This window comes from Xyrauchen texanus, chromosome 47 (assembly GCF_025860055.1).
Source record: "Xyrauchen texanus isolate HMW12.3.18 chromosome 47, RBS_HiC_50CHRs, whole genome shotgun sequence".
NCBI classification, from domain to species: Eukaryota; Metazoa; Chordata; class Actinopteri; order Cypriniformes; family Catostomidae; genus Xyrauchen; species Xyrauchen texanus.
In genome coordinates this window covers 11,883,858-11,903,539 of record NC_068322.1, presented here as the reverse complement: position 1 = coordinate 11,903,539, position 19,682 = coordinate 11,883,858, and the positions used below count along the sequence as shown (strand labels likewise).

Sequence of the window (19,682 nt, the reverse complement as noted above, 5' to 3'; positions counted from 1 at the left end):
GAAAAAAAGGGCAACAAGATGAAGGTTAGCTACAGTTTTATATGTATAGGTTCTGCCTCCGTGGACAGGTTTTGTTGATGCATACAGTCAATGGAGGATGGGAGGACTATGGCAGGCAGCAGGATGCCTTACTGAGGCTTCTGAATTACTAAACCAGAACAGCAAACCATGTGCAGAGACATGAAGCCTTCAATTTTGTCTAACAATTCTGTCATAATCTATTCTGTCATCAACACCCTCAAGATGTCCCAAACCCATATGACTTTCTTTCATTTGTGGAACACAAAAGGTGATGTTAATCTGTACAGTATATTTATCTGTAGTCTCAGTCACCATTCATTTCATTGCATTGTTTTCCCCATACAATGGAAGTGAATGGTGATTGAGGTTAACATTCTACCTCAGTCATCTCCTTTTGTGTTCTACAGAAGAACTAAGTAAATGATGTAATGAGTAAACAATGACAGAATTGTCATTTTTGGTTGAAGTACTAAGAAGTAGTAACTTTCACTTTGAATTACAATACACATTTTTTGTTTGCTTTTGATTTACAGTAAGGTTTACTTAACATCAGGAAGAGCAAATCTAGCCCATTTAGTGTGGCGTTAATTAATGTGTATTTTCCAACCATTACTCACTTCCTATTTATTATTTTTTGTACATTTGAATGTGTCTTACAATTTTTTTATTGTCTTTATACATATATTTTTAATATATAATTAATAATTTTTAAATAATGCTAGAATTTTTATATATATATTTTTCTTTTTATTTCTCTATAACTATATATTTACTTTGTGGAGAATTATTATTTTTTGTACCTGTACAATGACAATAAGGAGCTTGACTTGATATGACTTCCCCCAATAAATAAGTACATACAAAATGCAGATACAAAAATAATCTTAGAGACTGAGTGTTTGTTATGTAGGTATTGAAAGTATCTGCCAATTCAGTCACAATAAGGTGACTTTGCTGCTACAAATGTGAATGAGTGATGTTCCTTAAGGTGCTAAACTAGAGATAGACATAGCTCAAAGTCAAAAGACGGTTATGCAGTAATGTCATTCATTGTGTAAAAGTATAATTTTCAGGGTTTGCTTGGGCTTTAAAGCAGTGTACCTGTTGGGATTCGGCTGTTGATATCTGACAACGTTGACAAGTTGCTTCCCCAAGTGAAGAAACCATCGTTCACCTGAAGGAGGCATAATAACAAATACAAATAAAAAGCAAATACTTACCAAATATGGCAACAACAAAAAATCCTGATGTGATATGATCACATTGTCTCTGCTTTGTGTCACATTTCCATCCTCCGGATGCATTCTAAATAAAAATTTTCCAATGTTTATTTACAGCAGTGATAACACTCCCATCAAAACAGCACAGGAGGCCAGAATGAAATATTGCGAAAAAGAGAACAGTGAACAATAAAAAACATCTGTGAGAACGGGGGGGTGGGGGGGGGGGGGGTGAAATGGTTGAAAATACGAGTGAAGGAGTGTAAATGTCAGAGTAGATTAGGCCACATTCATAACTAAGTGAGCGGATGTGACAGTAGGTCAGTGAGAGAGTGCATGCAGGCTTACAGGACATGTGTGCATGTGTGTTTATGTGTTCTGCCACTAGGCTCATTAGCTAAGAGGCTTGTACTGTCCGGAGGGATGCAAAAGGAAACGGACCCTCCAGGGACCAAATGACAGAGGAGAAACAAAACAAAATAAACAGTTAAATTAATGTCCTGATTTTTAGACTTTGTCTTCTCATGAGAATCCCAAACTCTACTTAGAGGAAAGCTAAACCCAAATCACATTTAACTAAAGCCATGTCTGAGAAACTATCACAAACTCCATATGGGGGATTTTAAACCAGCTGAGAAAGGAAAGAACATGTTGTTAGAGATGGGCATAAGTTCCAGGGCACTCAAAAATCATTAAAACTCATGAGTCACCCAGATTTTAGGGTTTGAAAGCTTGCCCTGACTTGATTGGAGAAGGTTATTGGCATCTGGATGAGAACATTCGGATCCTAAGCTCTCTTAATGAACTTCAGCATATTCTGTATGTCTGTGAATGAGGGCCTGAGAATCAGGGCTGATGGAGTCTTTTGTAATGATAGTGACATCTAACCTGTACAGCGACATCCTCATTCTCTGTGGGCCTCAGCTGCCTGCGCATGGGCTGCTCGTAGTTATCCATTCGATACCGTCCCTTTCTGTTAATCGCTTTAGTCTATGATGATAGAAGAGAAGGATAGAGGAGAGAATGAGGGAAATTTTGAAGAAAGTGTAAAGCACACATCACACGACTATCCGACCATCAGATGGGGCTCCGCCCACAAATAGCGATGTCATTGCGGACAAACAGATAGAGACAAAAACAGATGTTATTTTGGTATTTTCAGTACTTTTCTCTTTATTTTATTGAAATATTTTCAGGTCATCTTTCAAGATGAACATCTTTCTGTCATTTAGAAAGTATTTGAGTAATTTGATGGGCTACAGCTAGTCTACAGCAAGTAAAAGCTGAGGATATACATTTCAACCAATCAGCAAACACTGACTTGAATGAGAAGGATGCAAAAGTTCTACAATGAAGCTCCATTCTAAAATCTTCCCTTTGCATTAGAGATTATTACATTACAGTTAACATGGCAAAATATTTTAATACCGCTTATACATACTGTGACAAATTACAAGAAACAGCAACTCTGTAATGACAATACTTCTATCGTCCTATTTTTTGTCTGCTGTTCACAATAATCAACATTCAATATTCGCACATGATTCACGGTTTTTGAGATTGTGAATCCATGTAAATACATTTAAACTACCTTTGTGCAGCAGTGTATAAACACATGGTATATCTGAAGCTAAGATGTGGTTTCTTTCTATTTAGTGTAAAAACAGCTCTAGATAGGGAAATGTTCCCATTGTATAATTGGCTCATATCACCGTTAGGGGCCCCCCTCGGGGCTGTGGTGGTGTCCCGTACACCAGTGGAAACAAGAGTTCCCTCTTGTGCATCCCTTCAGCCTCTTTTTCTCAGCTTAACACTATTTCCTCTTCTAAAACCCCTGCTCTTTGGATTTCCCCCTCTTCTCCCTCTCACAATAAATCTTTACATTTTCAGTCTTCAACATCAGTCTCTCTATTCCCTCCTTTTCTCTCACCCCATTGGGTGGACAAGGATAGTGTTAGCACAGTCAATGATTCATCCCTCTCTCAGAGAACAGCTGAGGGTCACTATGCTGACCACGGAGAGAGGCATCGCTTCAACATGTGTCAGATCTCAACTATGCTGGCTCAGACATGACCAGCTCCCGTTTTAGCTCTCTAAACGTGAGAGAGTTGCCTTTAGAGACATGGCTGTATGGAATATCATGTTTGCTGTTATTTAAATTCATATATAATGTTATGGATGTCAAGTTTAAACCATACAATCAGTTAGAATCACTGTTATTTAAATGCATGCTTAGAGCCGATTTATAGATTATCATTGTGGAACCAACACTGATGCTGAAATTTAGTCCAGCGCTACAGTTTATTTCTGTCCAGCAGAACATCTCTAATTATTTGTGGTGCTAGCATCACTACAACTAGCACTCGTACATACTGTATGGTCTGCAATTTGAACAAACCTCAAATCTTCAGCATTTAATTTTGACGTGAAAGTCATCCCACACCGTTTCAGATATAGACATGAGGCTCGTTGAGGAGAGATGGGCCACAATTTACGATTTTTGCTTGGGTCAGTAAGCAACCACCCATCAATGTCCCAACAAACACCCAGAACACCCTAACAACTTTATAGCAATGCACTAATGCTGCATTCCATTCAGCTCAAAATGTAATATTTTCCAACTTCCTACTATGAAAACTGTAATGGAAAGCCACTTGCAAACTCATGCAAAAATGATCAACTCAGATTTCACAGAGATGCTGGTGCTTTACTTTTATGTATTAAGAGAAAAACACATTCCTATTTCATTTTCATAATGGTTAGTAAAAAATATTTGTAAATTAGATTACATTGTTTCAGTTTAATTTATTAAGCTTACTATCTGTGTTGATCCTCTGTGACCACTAAATCATCATCAAATGTCTTATTACTTTCCCTTTCTTGAATCTGACCAAAGAAAACCTTATTCCTATTTAAGTGACAGGGAATTGCCCCTTCTGGAGAGTTCCCAGTAAAGCTCTGCTGAACCTAGAAGCTAGGAATAGATTCTGAGTGTTAGGGAATGTCTTTAAGTGTAAATCTCTGTGTCTGAACTCACATCCCCTGGGTATTTGTATTTCTTGCTGGACTCTAGTGGCATGGACATATCTCCATTTCTCCAGCTGTCATCTCCAATCTCATCACTCTGCAGGAACTCGCTGAGCTTCTGTACACTGCAGGGATCAGGGTAGAGATCAATGAGTATAAATGTACACATTTAATGTATACACACCATCACACCTATGCTGAACATCCTTATAATGCAATATTCCCAATTGGAACATTATACAATTCCACCAACTAACCTATGCAGAAACATGTGACAACCAATAAGTGAGATTAATATATGTCTTATATCAACGTATACCAACAAAAGGAATGTTAAGACTTTGCCAGCTTGATTAGTAAGCAACATACCTGACCATGGCCTTGACTGCAAACCTGACCACCGTGGACAACAGAAAAAGTGGAGTGACCAGGATGTGAAACAGAGCCAAAGAGGCAAACGCTTTAGCTGGGCTGAGCCTGACATCCTCAATATAGGCATGTGTGACAAAGGTCTATAAGCAAACAGACACAGTGCTTTAAGAAGCTCATGGTAATGTATGTACGAAGAGCACGTGAAATACCAAGAGTAAAACTGATTGATCAAGGTCTGTCATTATGCACTTCTTACCGCCAACACTGCAGCAATGGGGATGGCTGCATTCATAAATACTGCAAAGTGAAACAGAGACAGAGACAGATAAGAGAGTTTTTTTTTGTGTGTGTGAAAATTGGGGATATTATTATTTGGTTACCATGAATATGAACAATAATCCCAAGCTTCAAAGTGAAATAAAAAGGTTTAGGCTATATTAGCCATTACTTGTGCAGGATGGAAACTATTTCTTCTTCCACTCATTTTAACATGCATGATGAAAGACACACGCAGACAAGCTCTTGCATCGTCACAAGGCTTCAAACAAGAGGGATAAGTGCCTTGTAGATGTTATGATAAAAAAATTAAGAGAAACAGCTTCTGGAGTAAATTCACACTAAAATAACAACACATCTGAAGGTGACATTTCTCATGAGTTTGTGTGTAATTGTTTTTTGGGCTGAAACCATTTACTACTGTCACGAACCCCGCTCCTCTGCCCCATCCCCGCTTCGTCGCACACACACTCACTCCCTCGACCTCACTCCCTCGCTCCGCCCCCTCGAGCTTTTCACGCTCTTTTTGCTCGCTTGAGCCCTCACGCCCACTTTGCTCCTACTCGCTCACATGCTCGTAGGTTATCTCCCTTCCTCGAGTTTCTCACGCGCTTCCAATCCTCCTGCACATTAGTTTCACCTGCACTCGTCTCATCACCTTTCATTGTTTACACCTGCACCTTCCCCTATAAATACCACAGCACATCCGTTTCACGGGTGTTGATTATTGTGTTTAGATTCCCGTATCTTTGCCCCCCACTAGTCTCGTCTAGTTCTGACCCCCCCGCTAGTCTCGTCTAGTTCTGACCTCCTCTTGTTTACCCCTTAGCTTGCCAGCTCCCCTTGTTCCCCTGTCTTTGATCCCGCTAGTCCCGTTGTTAACTGTTTTCCTGGCTTCGACCTCCCGCTCTCGTTTACCACTCTCTCCCGGATTTGCCCCTTACGATACTTTGATTCCCCGGCTTTTGACCCTACGCTTCCCTCGACAACTCTTCACTGGATTTGCCCTTTGTACTTTTGCCTGCACTGCTTTCTATCAATAAAGCAGTTTCATCCGACATTGTGACTGTCTCATCTTGTGTGTGTGTGTTCGCTACAACTACAGTAAATTTGTAGTATCTATGCATGGTTAATTGTGTGGTAACTATGGCTTAACTAAATACCATGGTTAAACTCTAGTTACTGTAGTGAAACCATGGTTAATTTTTGTAAGAGTAAACAAAACAGAAGTCTAATAATTTTCTGTTTAGGCTCACAAAACAAATATGGCTTGAATTATGACTGAAAATGTATTTTTTAATTACCCATTTTATCCCAAGAAATTGCAAAAAAAATTATTTAATAGAAGTATCGGTATTACTATCAGTATCGATGATATTGGACTTGAAATTATTGGTACCGGATCGAAAAGAAAATAAGTGGTATCACCCATCCCTACAAATAATAATATTGGTTGGGGGTGGGGAATATGATGGTGAGGAGTCTATTGGCTTAAATCAGAGCATACAATGTAAGAGAGGAGGCTATCATACTGGACATTGATGTGTAGAGGGCGAAAGTCTTCAGACTGGTCAGCTCTTTTTCTCGGGTGTCCTCTACACAATCACAGAAGATGTTCTCCCACGCGTAGAGCTTCAGAAGCTTTATTCCCTTCAGAATCTCCGTCGTCTTTTTGAGACGGTCTGTTGAGTAGTCCTGAAAGAAAGTTAAGAAGTCATGAACTGTTTCATAAGACACAGGAAAAGACAAACCCACACAGGTGTAAGGCAAGCTCACCAGTGTACTCTTCTGTGTGTCCGCCAACTTGGTGGCGATGAGGTACTGAAACGGGGCCAGCAGCAAAATGACCCCGGCCCCTATCAAGGCACTCTCACCCAACAAATAATACAGTAGGATCACTCCCATAATGATCTACAAACAGGAAATAGAAATCATCAAGTCAAACAATTTATGATAATGACACAACATATATACTTTGCATTGGGAAACCTAATAATCTAATAGCAATTTTATTTTTGTCTCTGTTCCAACAAGAGCATGCTATGATATACCTGAACTGGCATGGCCCATAGGTTAGGGCATAAGAAGAGAAACCACATGAGCTGATTAGTCTCTATGGCAACCAGGTTGTTGATCTGACCAAGGGTCATCTCTCCCATGGACATGTTTGAGGTGGAGAGACGCAGAATTTTATTGTAGATCATCGCCTGAAGGATCAAAACCAATATGGGCATCTTTTCAAAAAACCTTACGCGCTAAGTTTGATCAAGTCATTAGCAAATCTTGGCACAAAAAATATCCTCGAAAGCAGACTCAAGAGGAGGCTGCTGTTATAAACTACAGAGGTGCAAATCAGTCATAAATGTCCTCAAAACAGCATTTTAGTGACAGACAGATGAACATAGATAACATGGAAGACAACACAGATTCTCTGTACATGAAAAATAGTCTAAATGTTTAATTTCTGAAATCTTTACTGTATATTAATAGAACAGAATATAATAGTGTAAAACATAATTAGAGAGAACGTAAACGAACAATAGAAAACAACAGAACAAAACAGAGTAGAGTAGAACAGAATAGAACAAAACAATAGACCATAATAGAATAGAACAGAATAAAAAAAACAAGAAAAGACAAGAAATAGTATAAGACTTTGCTATCCTAATGAGGAGGGAATTTTGTAAAATTTTATTTTGTATTATAAGATCCAATATTATAAGAGCAGTGAGGGTTGATGGATATGAAATACACATTTGTTTGATTGTGCTGTGCATGTTTGTCTTTCAGTAAACTTACAAGCAGCGCCCCGCGCAGGTTAATACCAGTTTCTACGGTGACATAGTAAGAGGCCTGCAGGAATGTTCGCTGCAGTATGAGCGCCAGGAACAGCAGAACGGCTAAAACAGACGTATTCTGCAGAAGCTCAGTGGACGACATGAAGTAGACCCCCAAAAACATATTCCCTGTCTGACAAAGCAGAACACAAACAGAGAATGTAGATACACACATATTACATAACACCAATGTCATTTCATTGATGACTGATGACATGCACAACCACATCCACTAACGTACACACACCCAGACCCAATAAATCAGAACATTGCCGGTATGAATGTGTGTGTGTGTGTGTGTGTGTGTGTGTGTGTGTGTGTGTGTGCACGTGCGTGCGTGTGTGTTTGTGAGAGTGTGATTTTCCATGTCACACAAATATGCACATCTGCTTTGGCTTCACTTTTGTCACTGTTTAGCCACCCACACACAGATACATGGCCTGCTGAAAAACAGCTTTAACTAGCCAAAGTGGTTAGGGTGGTCTGTTTTGCTGGTTTTAGAAGGGTTTTGGGCATTGTCAGCTGGTCAGACCAGTAGCGGGAAAAAATTTGCTAGTCCAGCTAAACCAGATTAAACCAGCAAACCACCTTAGGCTGGTTTAAGTTGTTTTTATCAGCAGGGAAACAAATATTCACAGACACATGCTGCCAGAATATACAGTATGGACAGATACCAGGACAACCCAAATACAATGATATCACTCATTCTGAGACTTGTTTATGGTCTGTCAGTTTTTTCCAGCAGAAGATCAGTTCTTATCTAAACCTCTTGAGAGTGTTTTTCCAATGGCACATGACATCATGGTCATCTGAGCAGGGAGAACATATCATGTGAAATCTAATAATTGCTGTCATCTCAAGGTGATGACATACAGGCCGTATCTCGTAAACAGCACTAACGCCTTGTGACATCACACAGGAAGTGATGAATGGCAATGAAAAATAGGAGATATCAGACACACCATATTATACAGTACATTACTGTCACATTGTAATTAGTAAAAATAAATAAAGTCTAATTATCAGCAGTGCAATGTCCAGAAAAATATATCTGGAGCAGATAATTTAATTGACATTTATTTGAATGTCATCTTAATGGATTTAATGAGATGTTATGAATGGAGACCAGAATAAATAAGATCATATCATAGGGGTGGCAGACGGCGATTAGACTATTGGTATGATATTTTTCCATTACATATTAGCTTAATTTTTATCTCTTTTCTCTATTCCCTTTTCTACCATTCTCTCCATTCTTTCCACGTACTAACACACACTGTCAAACCTAATACACACCTTGTTCATAATGACCTCTGTTTTATTATCCTGGTGTTCCACAATCCCAGAGATGCAAAGCGGCCCGGCAAAGCCCAGCAGGTCAGCCATGTATCGGAAGGTACTGCTGAGGAGAATGGACCGCCCAAACGCCCGGTACATGGACCTCCAGATAGATGGGGATTTCTCTGGGTCCTCTGTTGTCTGCTGTCAAGCAAAGACACATTGGTGAACCCATCTCTTCTCTTAAGGACTGTCAGTCCTCACATTAGTTGCTAAAACATGGTGTTGGAAGTTGAAATCAATACAGGTTTCCAATACTATTTCACCAATTAATTTCCAAGACTTTTTCCAAATAGTTTCAGATAACTGGATGAGGACTTTTAAAAATCATTAAGAGCATATTGCACACACAAAGATAAATTTCTATCCAATGAAATGTTTTAGAGTGGATTATAACTAGAAAAATTAACATTTATCTTATTTACAAAAAAAATGTCTATGACTTGTACATGACTAGCAATCACAATTTAAAAATGTCTTGATATTTCCAGATTTTCCAACCCTGTTAAATAGTAGTTGAAAATGAAAAAGAAACATTTAATTCCATAAAAGTGAAGAGTTCACTAAGGACACCTAATATATACACAATGCTTACTTTTACATCTTTATTTGATCTATTATTATTATACAAATATTTTACAATTGGCATGCTACCAACGATGCTAATCTAGTGTTCATTAACAGTCTGTACAGCTATATACGATGGTGCAGCGCATGATGTTTACAACAACCATGGTGGTATTTTCACTCTGGCTAGTGACAGTAAAACAAAGTCTGGATCATCATAAACTCCTTTAAAAGATTCACACACGTATGATTACATTATGTAAACCTGAAAGGGATAGTTCAAAAATGAAAATTCTTTCATCATTTACTCACCCTCATGCCATCCCAGATGTGTGACTTTCTTTCTTCAGAAGAACACAAACAAAGATTTTTAGAAGAATATCTCAGCTCTGTAGGTCCATACAATACAAGTGAATGGTGACCAGACCTTTGTAGCTCCAGAAATCACATAAAGGAAACATAAAAGTAATCCATATGATCCCAGTGTTTGACTTCATGTCTTCAGAAGCGATATAATAGGTGTAGGTGAGAAATATATACAACTTTTAGTCCTTTTTTAAATCTACATCTAAACTTTCATTTTCACTTTTACATCTGAACGTCACATGTGGTGCGGTGCCTATTTATTTTCAATTTCACATCTGAAAGTTAAAGTTAAAGTGGAGATTTAGAGTAATAAAGGACTTAAATATTGTTCTGTTTCTCACCCACACCAATTATATCAATTAAATCGATTCTGAAGACATGGATTCAAACACTGGAATCATATGGATTACTTTTATGTTTCCTTTATGGGATTTTTGGAGCTACAAAGGTCTGATCACCATTCACTTGCATTGTATGGGCCTACAGATATTCTTGAGATATTCTTCAAAAAATCTTTGTTCTGCTGAAGAAAGAAAGTCATACATACAAAATAAATGTTGGGGTGTACAACAATCCCTTTAAACAACTCAAGGAATAAAGCTGAAAGTTAGTCAGTCTGCATTGTAATGAAATATCTGCTCTTAAACCTGTGATCTACTCCACATACCCTCTGTTCCTCATAGGCGTCCTTCAGATGCAGATAGTTGGTAAGGGCCCTCATAGCGATAGGCAGCTTGCCAATCTTCTTCAGCTCAATAGGCCTCTTGTGAGCACCAATGATGAGGGGGTTCATCCACCAGTATGTTGCCTTGGAGAGGAGGTTAACGAAGGGCTGAAGGAATCGGACACCCAGGTCCTGCAAGTCCTCAGGAGGCTTTACCCTTTGGGGGCTCGCAAAGAACACGTACTTCTGCAGATAAGATGGACGAGAGATAGATATGTCTCATTAAATGCTGGCTTGATTGTAGAATGTACAAATATGCTGTTGAAGTGACACAGATCAACAGCACGCTGGCTATTTTGTCTACCAGCTTCACCAGAAAGATCACACTGGTCAACCAATTTTGCTGGCGAACAGCTTGGCTATGCTGGTTCAGTAGCTAGACTAGCGCTAAACCAGCAATAACAGTCTAAACCAACCTGGACCAGATTGCAAATTTGTGCTGGTCTTTTCAGTAGTTTAGTCACTCTCGTTACAATAAATTTTATTGGAACTTTACTTAAAATTGATTAATCAAATTAGAACCGCATAGATAATTTTCCATTTACATATAATCATTTAGCAGACAATTATCCAAAGTGAATATGAGCCAATAATATGCAGTATCAGACTCCCAAGTTTCAAAAGTAAGTTATGGTAATACAGAAGCTAAAGCATATCTAAGAAATACAGAAAAGTAGAGAAAAGAAAAAATAATGTGTAATTTATCTAAAAAAAAAAAAAAAAAAGTATTTACTTTTTGCTCATCTATTAGTATCATGTGAACTCACCCTGACTCTGATGACGTTGATCTCGACGGCCATAAGCAGGCCATACAGCACCACCAGCAGAGCTGTGATACAGAAACGCAGATACTGCACCCCCAAACTCGCCTCTGCAAATTTCCATAACTTAATCATCTTGGTGATGAAAGCCAGAATCCAATAGATGAATAAGGCTGTGATAAAAAGAGTGGAAAATTTGATGGTGTAAGATGAAAAATGAAAGACGAACAGATGAAAAATTTGGCCTCAATTTCATAAAGAATCTTAAAAACATAATCTAGTTTTGAAAGTGACTGAAAACATAAAGTGTGTACTGTATATAGTCTGTGATCTAAAGATAAGCAGTTGATTGCAATAATTTTAGGTGTTTCTGCCTTTTATTTAACAATTTTCATTTGAATAATGTACCATACCACATCACATCACATCACAACACACCATGCCATACCATACCATACCATACCATACCATAACATAACATACCATACCATATCATACCATATCATACCGTATCATTCCATACCATATCAACAGTTCTAAAATTAGGTTGTATAATATGATTCAGAAATAATGTCATACATTTTAATTAAGAACAACCCAAAAATATGCGATGCTTATTGGAATTGCTAACATCACATTTGTGACCTACCCAGCAGTAGTTTGGGGAAATTGGCTGTTTCTATATTATGGTAATAGACAACTGATGTGGTGGCTGCTATGAAGCCCATAAATGCTGGCATGAAGAGGTGCAGGTGATTTGACTGCATCTGCCTACAATACAAAAACAAATAGCCATTTATTCACAAAAACATACACATAAATGTAGACACGTCAATAAAATTATCAAGATTGAGCATCCTCATGTTGTGCGTTTATATCTCCATATGTAACATTAGCCTATGTACAGTAATGTGTTATTTTTTTGTTTTTTGTTTTTTGTTTGATTTTCTCCCCTTTTCTCCCCAGTTCTAAGTCCTCATGGTGAAACATAAGTCCTCATGGTGGCATAGTGACTCGCCTCAGTCTGGGTGGTGGAGGACAAATCTCAGCTGCCTCCACGTCTGAGAAAGTCAATCCACGCATTAGGGGCGGCTGTGGCTCAAGGACGAGTGTGTTAGCTGCTAATCACAGGGTTGGCGGTTCGATTCCCGGCCCACACGACTCCACATGCCGAAAGACACTGAACCCCAAGTTGCTCCCAATGGCAGGCTAGCGCATTGCATGGCAGCTCTGCCACCATTGGTGTATGTGTGTATGTGTGTGTGTATGTGTGTGTGTATGTGTGTATGTGTGTATGTGTGTGTGTGTGTGTATGTGTGTATGTGTGTATGTGTGTGTGTGTGTGTGTGTGTGTGTGTGTGTGTGTGTGTGTGTGTGTGTGTGAATAGGTGTGAATGGTGACAGTGTAAATTGCTTAGGTAACCTCTAAGGTTAAAAAAAAGTGCTATAAATGTGCAGACCATTTACCATCTTATCATGTGGCTTGTTGAGCGAGCTACCGCTGCGACCAAGTGGCTACTTTCCGTGGCATCCACGCACAACTCACCAAGAGCCCGACCGAGAGTGAGAACCACATTAAAGTAACCACGAGGAGGTTAATGTGACTCTACACACCCTAGCAACTGGGCCAATTGGTTGCTTAGGAAGCCTGACTGGAGTCACTCAGCACGCCCTGGATTCAAACTTGCGACTTCAGGTGTGGTAGTCAGCTTCTTTACTTGCTGATCTACCCAGGCCCCAGTAATGTGTATTCTTTAACAAAAGTCTGACTTGTTTATATTTACCCCTGTTTTAACCCACTTAGGCACATTCTATGAAACCTAAAACCCCCTGAGAAAGCTGACACTGTCACAGTGGATGTATACTCTGGGGCATTATACAAGACATCCATGTTTTACAAGATCATCTATGCTGCTAAAGCTGTCTGATTTAGACAACATTACAATTTTATAAGATCTCAGTGAGGTCTTTAAGAGCTGAAATCACTTGGGTTGTCTATTTTGTTTGTGTGTGTTTAAAGCTCACGTGTTCGAGACGATTCCCTCTGCAATCTCACACACGTGCACAAACAGAAGTGTAAAGGTAAGGATCCAGCGCAGGTTGTGGCCAGGGAAGTGCAGCCATGTATTATGATGGATCTGCACCTTTGAACTCTGACTACCCCACCCTGGAAACAAATACACACATCTCAATAAATGATCTCATCAATATTATTATTATTACATCTCTCTTTATTTCATATATCATTATCTGATGCACAAGCCTGATGTGAGGTTGGCAATATGGAAACATTTCAAACTGTATCATTATATTACTCCCTTGAGTAACTAGAGTAATGTAATGTATAGCTAGCAATTATTTTTCTCTTGGAAACTGTACATGTCGTCAGCACTCTTTATCTGTCTCCAACTAACTTGTTAATTGACTGTTTTTCTTCTCTTTGGCTAATAGTGAGATAATTCTGCGTATTGCTATAGGAAACATTTTGTCATTCTAGGACTGAATGAGGAATAGCACTGACACGATTATGACGTCAGTCTTAAAGATTTCGAAAAACTGTGAAATTTAGGAGGCGTCTATTACAGTAAAGGCTCCTTGGGAAACTGATACAGATAACAGAATGAGTTGGCCAAACTTAGTCTAACACAATTTCTTGGCAACAGCATTCATACCAATGAAAAGGATAGGGAAGGTGATGAAGAGAAGAAACACGTGTGGGACGAGGTTGAGGGCGTCCACGAAGCAGCCATTGTCCAGGACCCCATTGTCCACGCTGTAGGCATTACTACTGTTGTCGTTCCCACAAAAAGACAGGCCCATGTCACCTGATTGGGCAAAAGGAACCTGGGAGTGATAAAGCAAACAAACAAACAGTTGTCAATTATTGGCTTGGATGATAGATTTCACTATATTGCAAACACTCAATGTAAAAAAATTAAGACAGTCATCTAAAAACATGTAATCGCTTATAAACTGATTTTGACTTTCAATCTACAGAAGACGACACTGAAAGCAATCTGGCTGCAGTCATTATTGACATGACTAAGAGGTGTGATAAAGTTTGACCCTGTGCTACAGTTCCAATCAGTATAAGAGCAAGATTAACAAACCCTCTCTAGGGAAAGTGACTGACCTTTACCCACTGCCAATTAATTTACAAAGTTGTTTCACATCTCATTCAGAAGAGCTGCATTATATAACATGACAGCAGACTGTAATGTTTTTTTGTGGACAATATACATAATATCCACAGGTAGATTATATTATAGTTGACAGGCCTATACATTTGAGACCCATCGAAAGTTTTTTCACTTGTTTGTATTTTTTTTCATTGATATATTTTAGGTAAATAAGAAACATACATAATTGAAAAGCATTTTACTTGGATCATTATTGCTTACTTAGTATTATCATTATGACAGATATTAAGTTAACACTTTAGCCACTTCTGTTGGTTTTGTTTATATCTTTTTGTGGCTGAATTCTGACACTCATGTTTTGTCATGTTGTGTGAACTCATGGCTTTGTTTGGTTTTCATTGTCACGTGTTCTTGAGTCTTTTAATTTGTTGTGTGAGTGCACTTGGCTTTAGGTGTGTTCAACTTTATGCAGCGCTGTGCAGACCGATCGGTGCTGGACTTGAAGCAGTGCATGTCGGTTAGTACCACCACCGCATCACCATTAAGTATGCCATCAAAGTACCACAAGAGCGATTTGAGAGCAGCCGGCTCAAAAGGAGCTGCACAAGCTCTGATGATGGCACATCTAATTAACAATTGGCCAGACTCACAATGTAACAACGGTTACATGTGTTTCAAGGGTTGCATTCCCAATTGCATACTCCACATACTACTTTTACTACTTCTGCTATGTCAGTCTATGGCAGAAATAAGAGTAGTGTGGTAACTCTCACAACGTGCATTTATAACCGTTCATCAAGTTTATATCATGCTATATTATGTTTGTCATAGTCATATCATGTTTATTTATAAAATAAAATGATTACAAATATGGACTCATTTATTGATATTAAAATAATACAGGCTTTTATTGGACTTTCTTCTTATACAAACAATAGGCACTGCATTAAGCAGCTCATAAACCTTTTCAAATGAAGGTCAACGCTGTGTTGATATAGTGACACAGGGGTCGATCTCAAGAGCCTGAGACACCTTCAGATCTTTGAGAAAAGGCCAATGAAAATTGCCGAGTAGAATTTGCATGCCACTCCCCCCGACATACGGGTAAAAGGGAGGCTGGAATGCGGATTCATTCAGGTTTTGCACTGAGGAGCCGAGACAAGGTCCCAGCCATTACAGTGGTGTAGTTCAGCCTGTGGCCATCTGGGAACGGAGGTTACAACAGTAACCGAGATGTTCTCCTTAAATCACTCACTCTTGTGTCGATGTAGTGACACTAGGGCTCCCTAAACAAAATGCCACAAGGGCTGAACTATGTTACGTGAACTGTCGATGCAGATGTAGGCAAGCTACTGTGAGCGTAGGAACATGGACTAAGTCTGGTAGACCAAAGCAATGGCATCCACGATCCAGTGGGCAAGCCTCTGTTTGGAGACAGCGTTCCCTTTCTGCTGTCCACCGAAGCAGACAAAGAAGCAGACAAAGAGCAGCTCAGAGTGTGACGCTCTTGTTCTACCCGCTCTGTACAGGACTCGGACCTAGGTCTCCGGCGTGGGAGGCGGGTGCTCTAACAAGGAGGCTAAAGGCTACAGCCTCTAGCGTCAGTCGCTAGTGCACCTTTTGAGGTCAAGAGAGTGAGGTTTTACACACTGCACAGCTATCTACCAGCTGGCTCCCGTTACAAGAGCATCTAAAGCTCTGATCCAAATAGATGTGCCAAGCATGCACCGACACAGCAACGATAAAGCTGGGTCTGCCTCCTTCGAGGACAGCGCTTGCAGGCTCACCACCTGATCTCTAAAAGGGGTCGTGGGAACCTAGGGCACATAGCCTGGTCGGGGTCTTCCGGACCAAACTCTAGGCACTCTTCGCTGACAGAGAACCCTTGCAGGTCCCCGACCCTCTTGATCAGGGGTGCCCACACTTTTTTGCATGATGATCTACTTTTAAATGGCCAGCTCAATAAGATCTACCAACTAAAAAAACTTTTTCTGCACTACTGCTTGTGCAGCTCCTTTTGAGCCGGCTGCTCTCAAATCGCTCTTGTGGTACTTTGATGGCATACTTAATGGTGATGCGGTGGTGGTACTAACCGACATGCACTGCTTCAAGTCCAGCACCGATCGGTCTGCACAGCGCTGCATAAAGTTGAACACACCTAAAGCCAAGTGCACTCACTTGGCTTTAGTGAGTTTAATCATGATGATCTACTTTTAAATGGCCAGCTCAATAAGATCTACCAACTAAAAAAACTTTTATTAAAAAAAAAATGCTTGTTGGGACTACTGGATGTATCGCTACATGGAATTCATCTTCTAATTAAAAAAAAATATATAATAATTTTCAATGTTGATATCAATCAGTTTTAACACTAAACCCAAAACACCTACAGCACAATAAATTACAATAGCCAGGGTGTAATATCTTTGAAGAACATGAGGAGACGTTCGTAACCTTGTAAACCTTTACTGAACTCAAAGTAGCATATAACAGAACACAACATCTGGTGTGTTCAACATCAAGTCAAACTCTGAACTCTACACACCAACTTCTTCCCCGAACAGCCCCACCCTCACCAGGCTTTTTGTCTCTTAAAGGAACCTCACTCTTACAATAGTCAGTCAATACATTACACCCCTTTTCCCCAGTCCACAAAGTCTGAAAACCTTCTTGGAGGCCGATGCTCTCTTACAGGTTATCTCCGAGAATGAGGGGACTCAGGCAAGCCCTCAGCTCCCGTAAGGTCAATATCAGGGTTTCCCACATCTAATGCAGGTGGTTGTAACGCAAACATCTCAGCCCCTGGAGACTCAGGCAGATGAACAGAGTAGCCACCTGGTTCAGGCCTTGATTGGTCGGACAAAGGTGCCGTCCTGTCCAGCAACTGGTCAACATGTCGCCTGTGCATTTGCCCATCACTAGCTCTGACCTTGTATGACAGGGGCCCTGTGACGTCTACAATGATTCCAGGCACCCACTTAGAATCTCTGGTGTAGCTTCTCATGTATACCATGTCCTTAGGTCTAAACTCTCTGACTGTGCCAGGGCAATTTTCAGCATTAAGCTCCTGTCTGCGAAGCATATCACCATCATGATCAGGGTGCAGACGATCCAGGGCAGTGGTGAGTCGCCGATTCATGAGCATCTCAGCAGGACTTTTTCCAGTTGATGAATTGGGTGTGACGTGCTGTGACAACAAGAAACGAGCGAGCCTGGTCTGCCACTCGTCCTTGGTGATGCGAGACAGGGCCTCCTTGGTGGTCTGCACCATGCGTTCAGCTTGACCATTTGAGCTTGGGTGATATGGTGCTGTAGTGACATGTCGAATGCCGTTGCGCTCTGCAAACTCTTGGAATTCCGCAGAAGTGAACGAAGCACCATTGTCTGAGAATATGACGTCAGGCAAACCATGTGTTGCAAAAAGTATTCTTAGTGTGGTGATGAGGGCTGACGATGACATGGAACTCATCAAAGACACCTCCAGCCACTTGCTATGTGCATCAACCACTATGAGAAATATTTTGCCCTGAAAAGGGCCTGCAGTCAATATGCAGCCGGGACCATCTTTTTGTCGTCCACTCCCAAGGGTGCACTCTCGCCTTAGGAGGTGCATGACGTGACATCTGACAGGTTTCACATGCCTTGACAGTCTCCTCAATGTCTCGGTCCATGCCCGGCCACCACACATAACTCCTTGCGAGTCCCTTCATGCGTACCATGCCCAGGTGTGCGTCATGCAACATAGCTAGTACTTCTCTTCTTGTCAAGCAAGGAACAACCACACGGCTTCCCCATAGCAAACAGTTCTTGTGTGCAGAGAGTTCATGGCGGCGCGAAAGGAATGGTTTGAACCGGCTATCCATTACATCAGCCGGCCACCCATTCAGGACCCAGCGCATTACTCGTGCAAGGACAGCGTCTTTGCGTGTAAGGTTAGCGATTCGCTCAGCATGCATAGGTGCATCTGGCACCATTTCAAGCAGTAACACTTCCAATGGTGGTGGTGTAACAGTATCAGATGCCGGCAAGGGTAAGCGACTCAGGGCGTCAGCATTGCCCATTTGTTTGCCCGGTCTGTAGCACAGCTCATAGTCATAAGCCCCCATGATCAAACTCCAATGCAGCATACGTGGTGAAAGGATGGCAGGCATAGGCTTGGAATGGTGCAGAAGTCCCAGCAGGGGTTTGTAATCTGTAAAGATTGCGAAATGGCGGCCTACGAGATACTGGTGAAACTTTCTAACCGCAAAAACAACCGCCAATGCTTCCTTATCAATTTGGGCATAATTCCGCTCAGTGATGGACATTGTTCTGGAAGCAAAGCAGATGGGCCTCTCCTGGCCATCACATTCCATGTGGAACAATAAAGCCCCAAGCCCATAGGGTGAGGCGTCGCAAACCACTGCCAGGGGTTTCTTTTCATCATAGTGGGCCAGCACTTTATCCGTTTGCAGCAACTCTTTCGCCTGAGCATATGCCATCTTGTGCTTCGCACCCCACTGCCAAGTAGCAGACTGGTCTAGAAGGCGATGCAGGGGTTCCAGGACGGTGGCCTTAGTGGGAAGAAAATAGCTGTAAAAGTTAAGCAGCCCCAAGAATGCCTGAAGTTCTGTTTTGTTCTGTGGGGTCGGAGCTTTTCGGATCGCATCCACTTTTTCACGGGTTGGTTTGATGCCATCTTTATCCACTCTAAACCCCAAAAACTCCACTTGAGTGGCAGCAAAAATGCTTTTCTCTTTTTTTAGTCGCAACCCATCTTCTGCGAAGCACTTCAGTACGGCCTGTAGCCGTTCATTGTGTTCTTCCATGGTTTTGCCCGAAATCAGGATGTCATCCAGGTATGGTTGGACTCCTGGAATTCCTGCGAGCAAAGTGTCCATAAATCTTTGAAATATTGAAACGGCCGTTGACACCCCAAATTGCAACCGTTGAGCCCGGAAAAGCCCCCATCTTTTTTTGCTACAGCCACTATAGGTGTGGCCCACTTTGCATGGCGAACAGGTTCAAAAATTCCTTGAGCCACCAATTTGTCC

General features: G+C 40.8%; 1 protein-coding gene and 1 pseudogene across 6 annotated transcripts in view; both read right to left on the bottom strand.

Moving 5' to 3' along the window:
• Positions 1–19,682, bottom strand: part of LOC127638794 (ATP-binding cassette sub-family C member 9-like) — a 53,761-nt gene that overhangs the window by 29,048 nt on the left and 5,031 nt on the right. For 4 of the 6 annotated variants that reach the window (XM_052120532.1, XM_052120530.1, XM_052120531.1 and 1 more), the window contains exons 2-16: positions 14,182–14,353; positions 13,535–13,676; positions 12,159–12,280; positions 11,516–11,682; positions 10,692–10,934; positions 9,050–9,235; positions 7,716–7,886; positions 6,968–7,123; positions 6,693–6,827; positions 6,449–6,611; positions 4,897–4,937; positions 4,638–4,780; positions 4,279–4,393; positions 2,130–2,231; positions 1,123–1,195 (exon numbers count right to left, since the gene is read on the bottom strand). In XM_052120532.1, the coding sequence (XP_051976492.1) occupies positions 1,123–1,195; positions 2,130–2,231; positions 4,279–4,393; positions 4,638–4,780; positions 4,897–4,937; positions 6,449–6,611; positions 6,693–6,827; positions 6,968–7,123; positions 7,716–7,886; positions 9,050–9,235; positions 10,692–10,934; positions 11,516–11,682; positions 12,159–12,280; positions 13,535–13,676; positions 14,182–14,329 (2,107 nt within the window). In that variant the 5' untranslated portion in view covers positions 14,330–14,353. The remainder of the gene's footprint in view (positions 1–1,122; positions 1,196–2,129; positions 2,232–4,278; positions 4,394–4,637; positions 4,781–4,896; positions 4,938–6,448; positions 6,612–6,692; positions 6,828–6,967; positions 7,124–7,715; positions 7,887–9,049; positions 9,236–10,691; positions 10,935–11,515; positions 11,683–12,158; positions 12,281–13,534; positions 13,677–14,181; positions 14,354–19,682) is intronic. The other 2 variants (XM_052120533.1, XM_052120535.1) reach the window with 1 other exon arrangement.
• Positions 17,345–19,682, bottom strand: part of LOC127638856 (uncharacterized protein K02A2.6-like) — a 77,737-nt pseudogene continuing 75,399 nt past the window's right edge.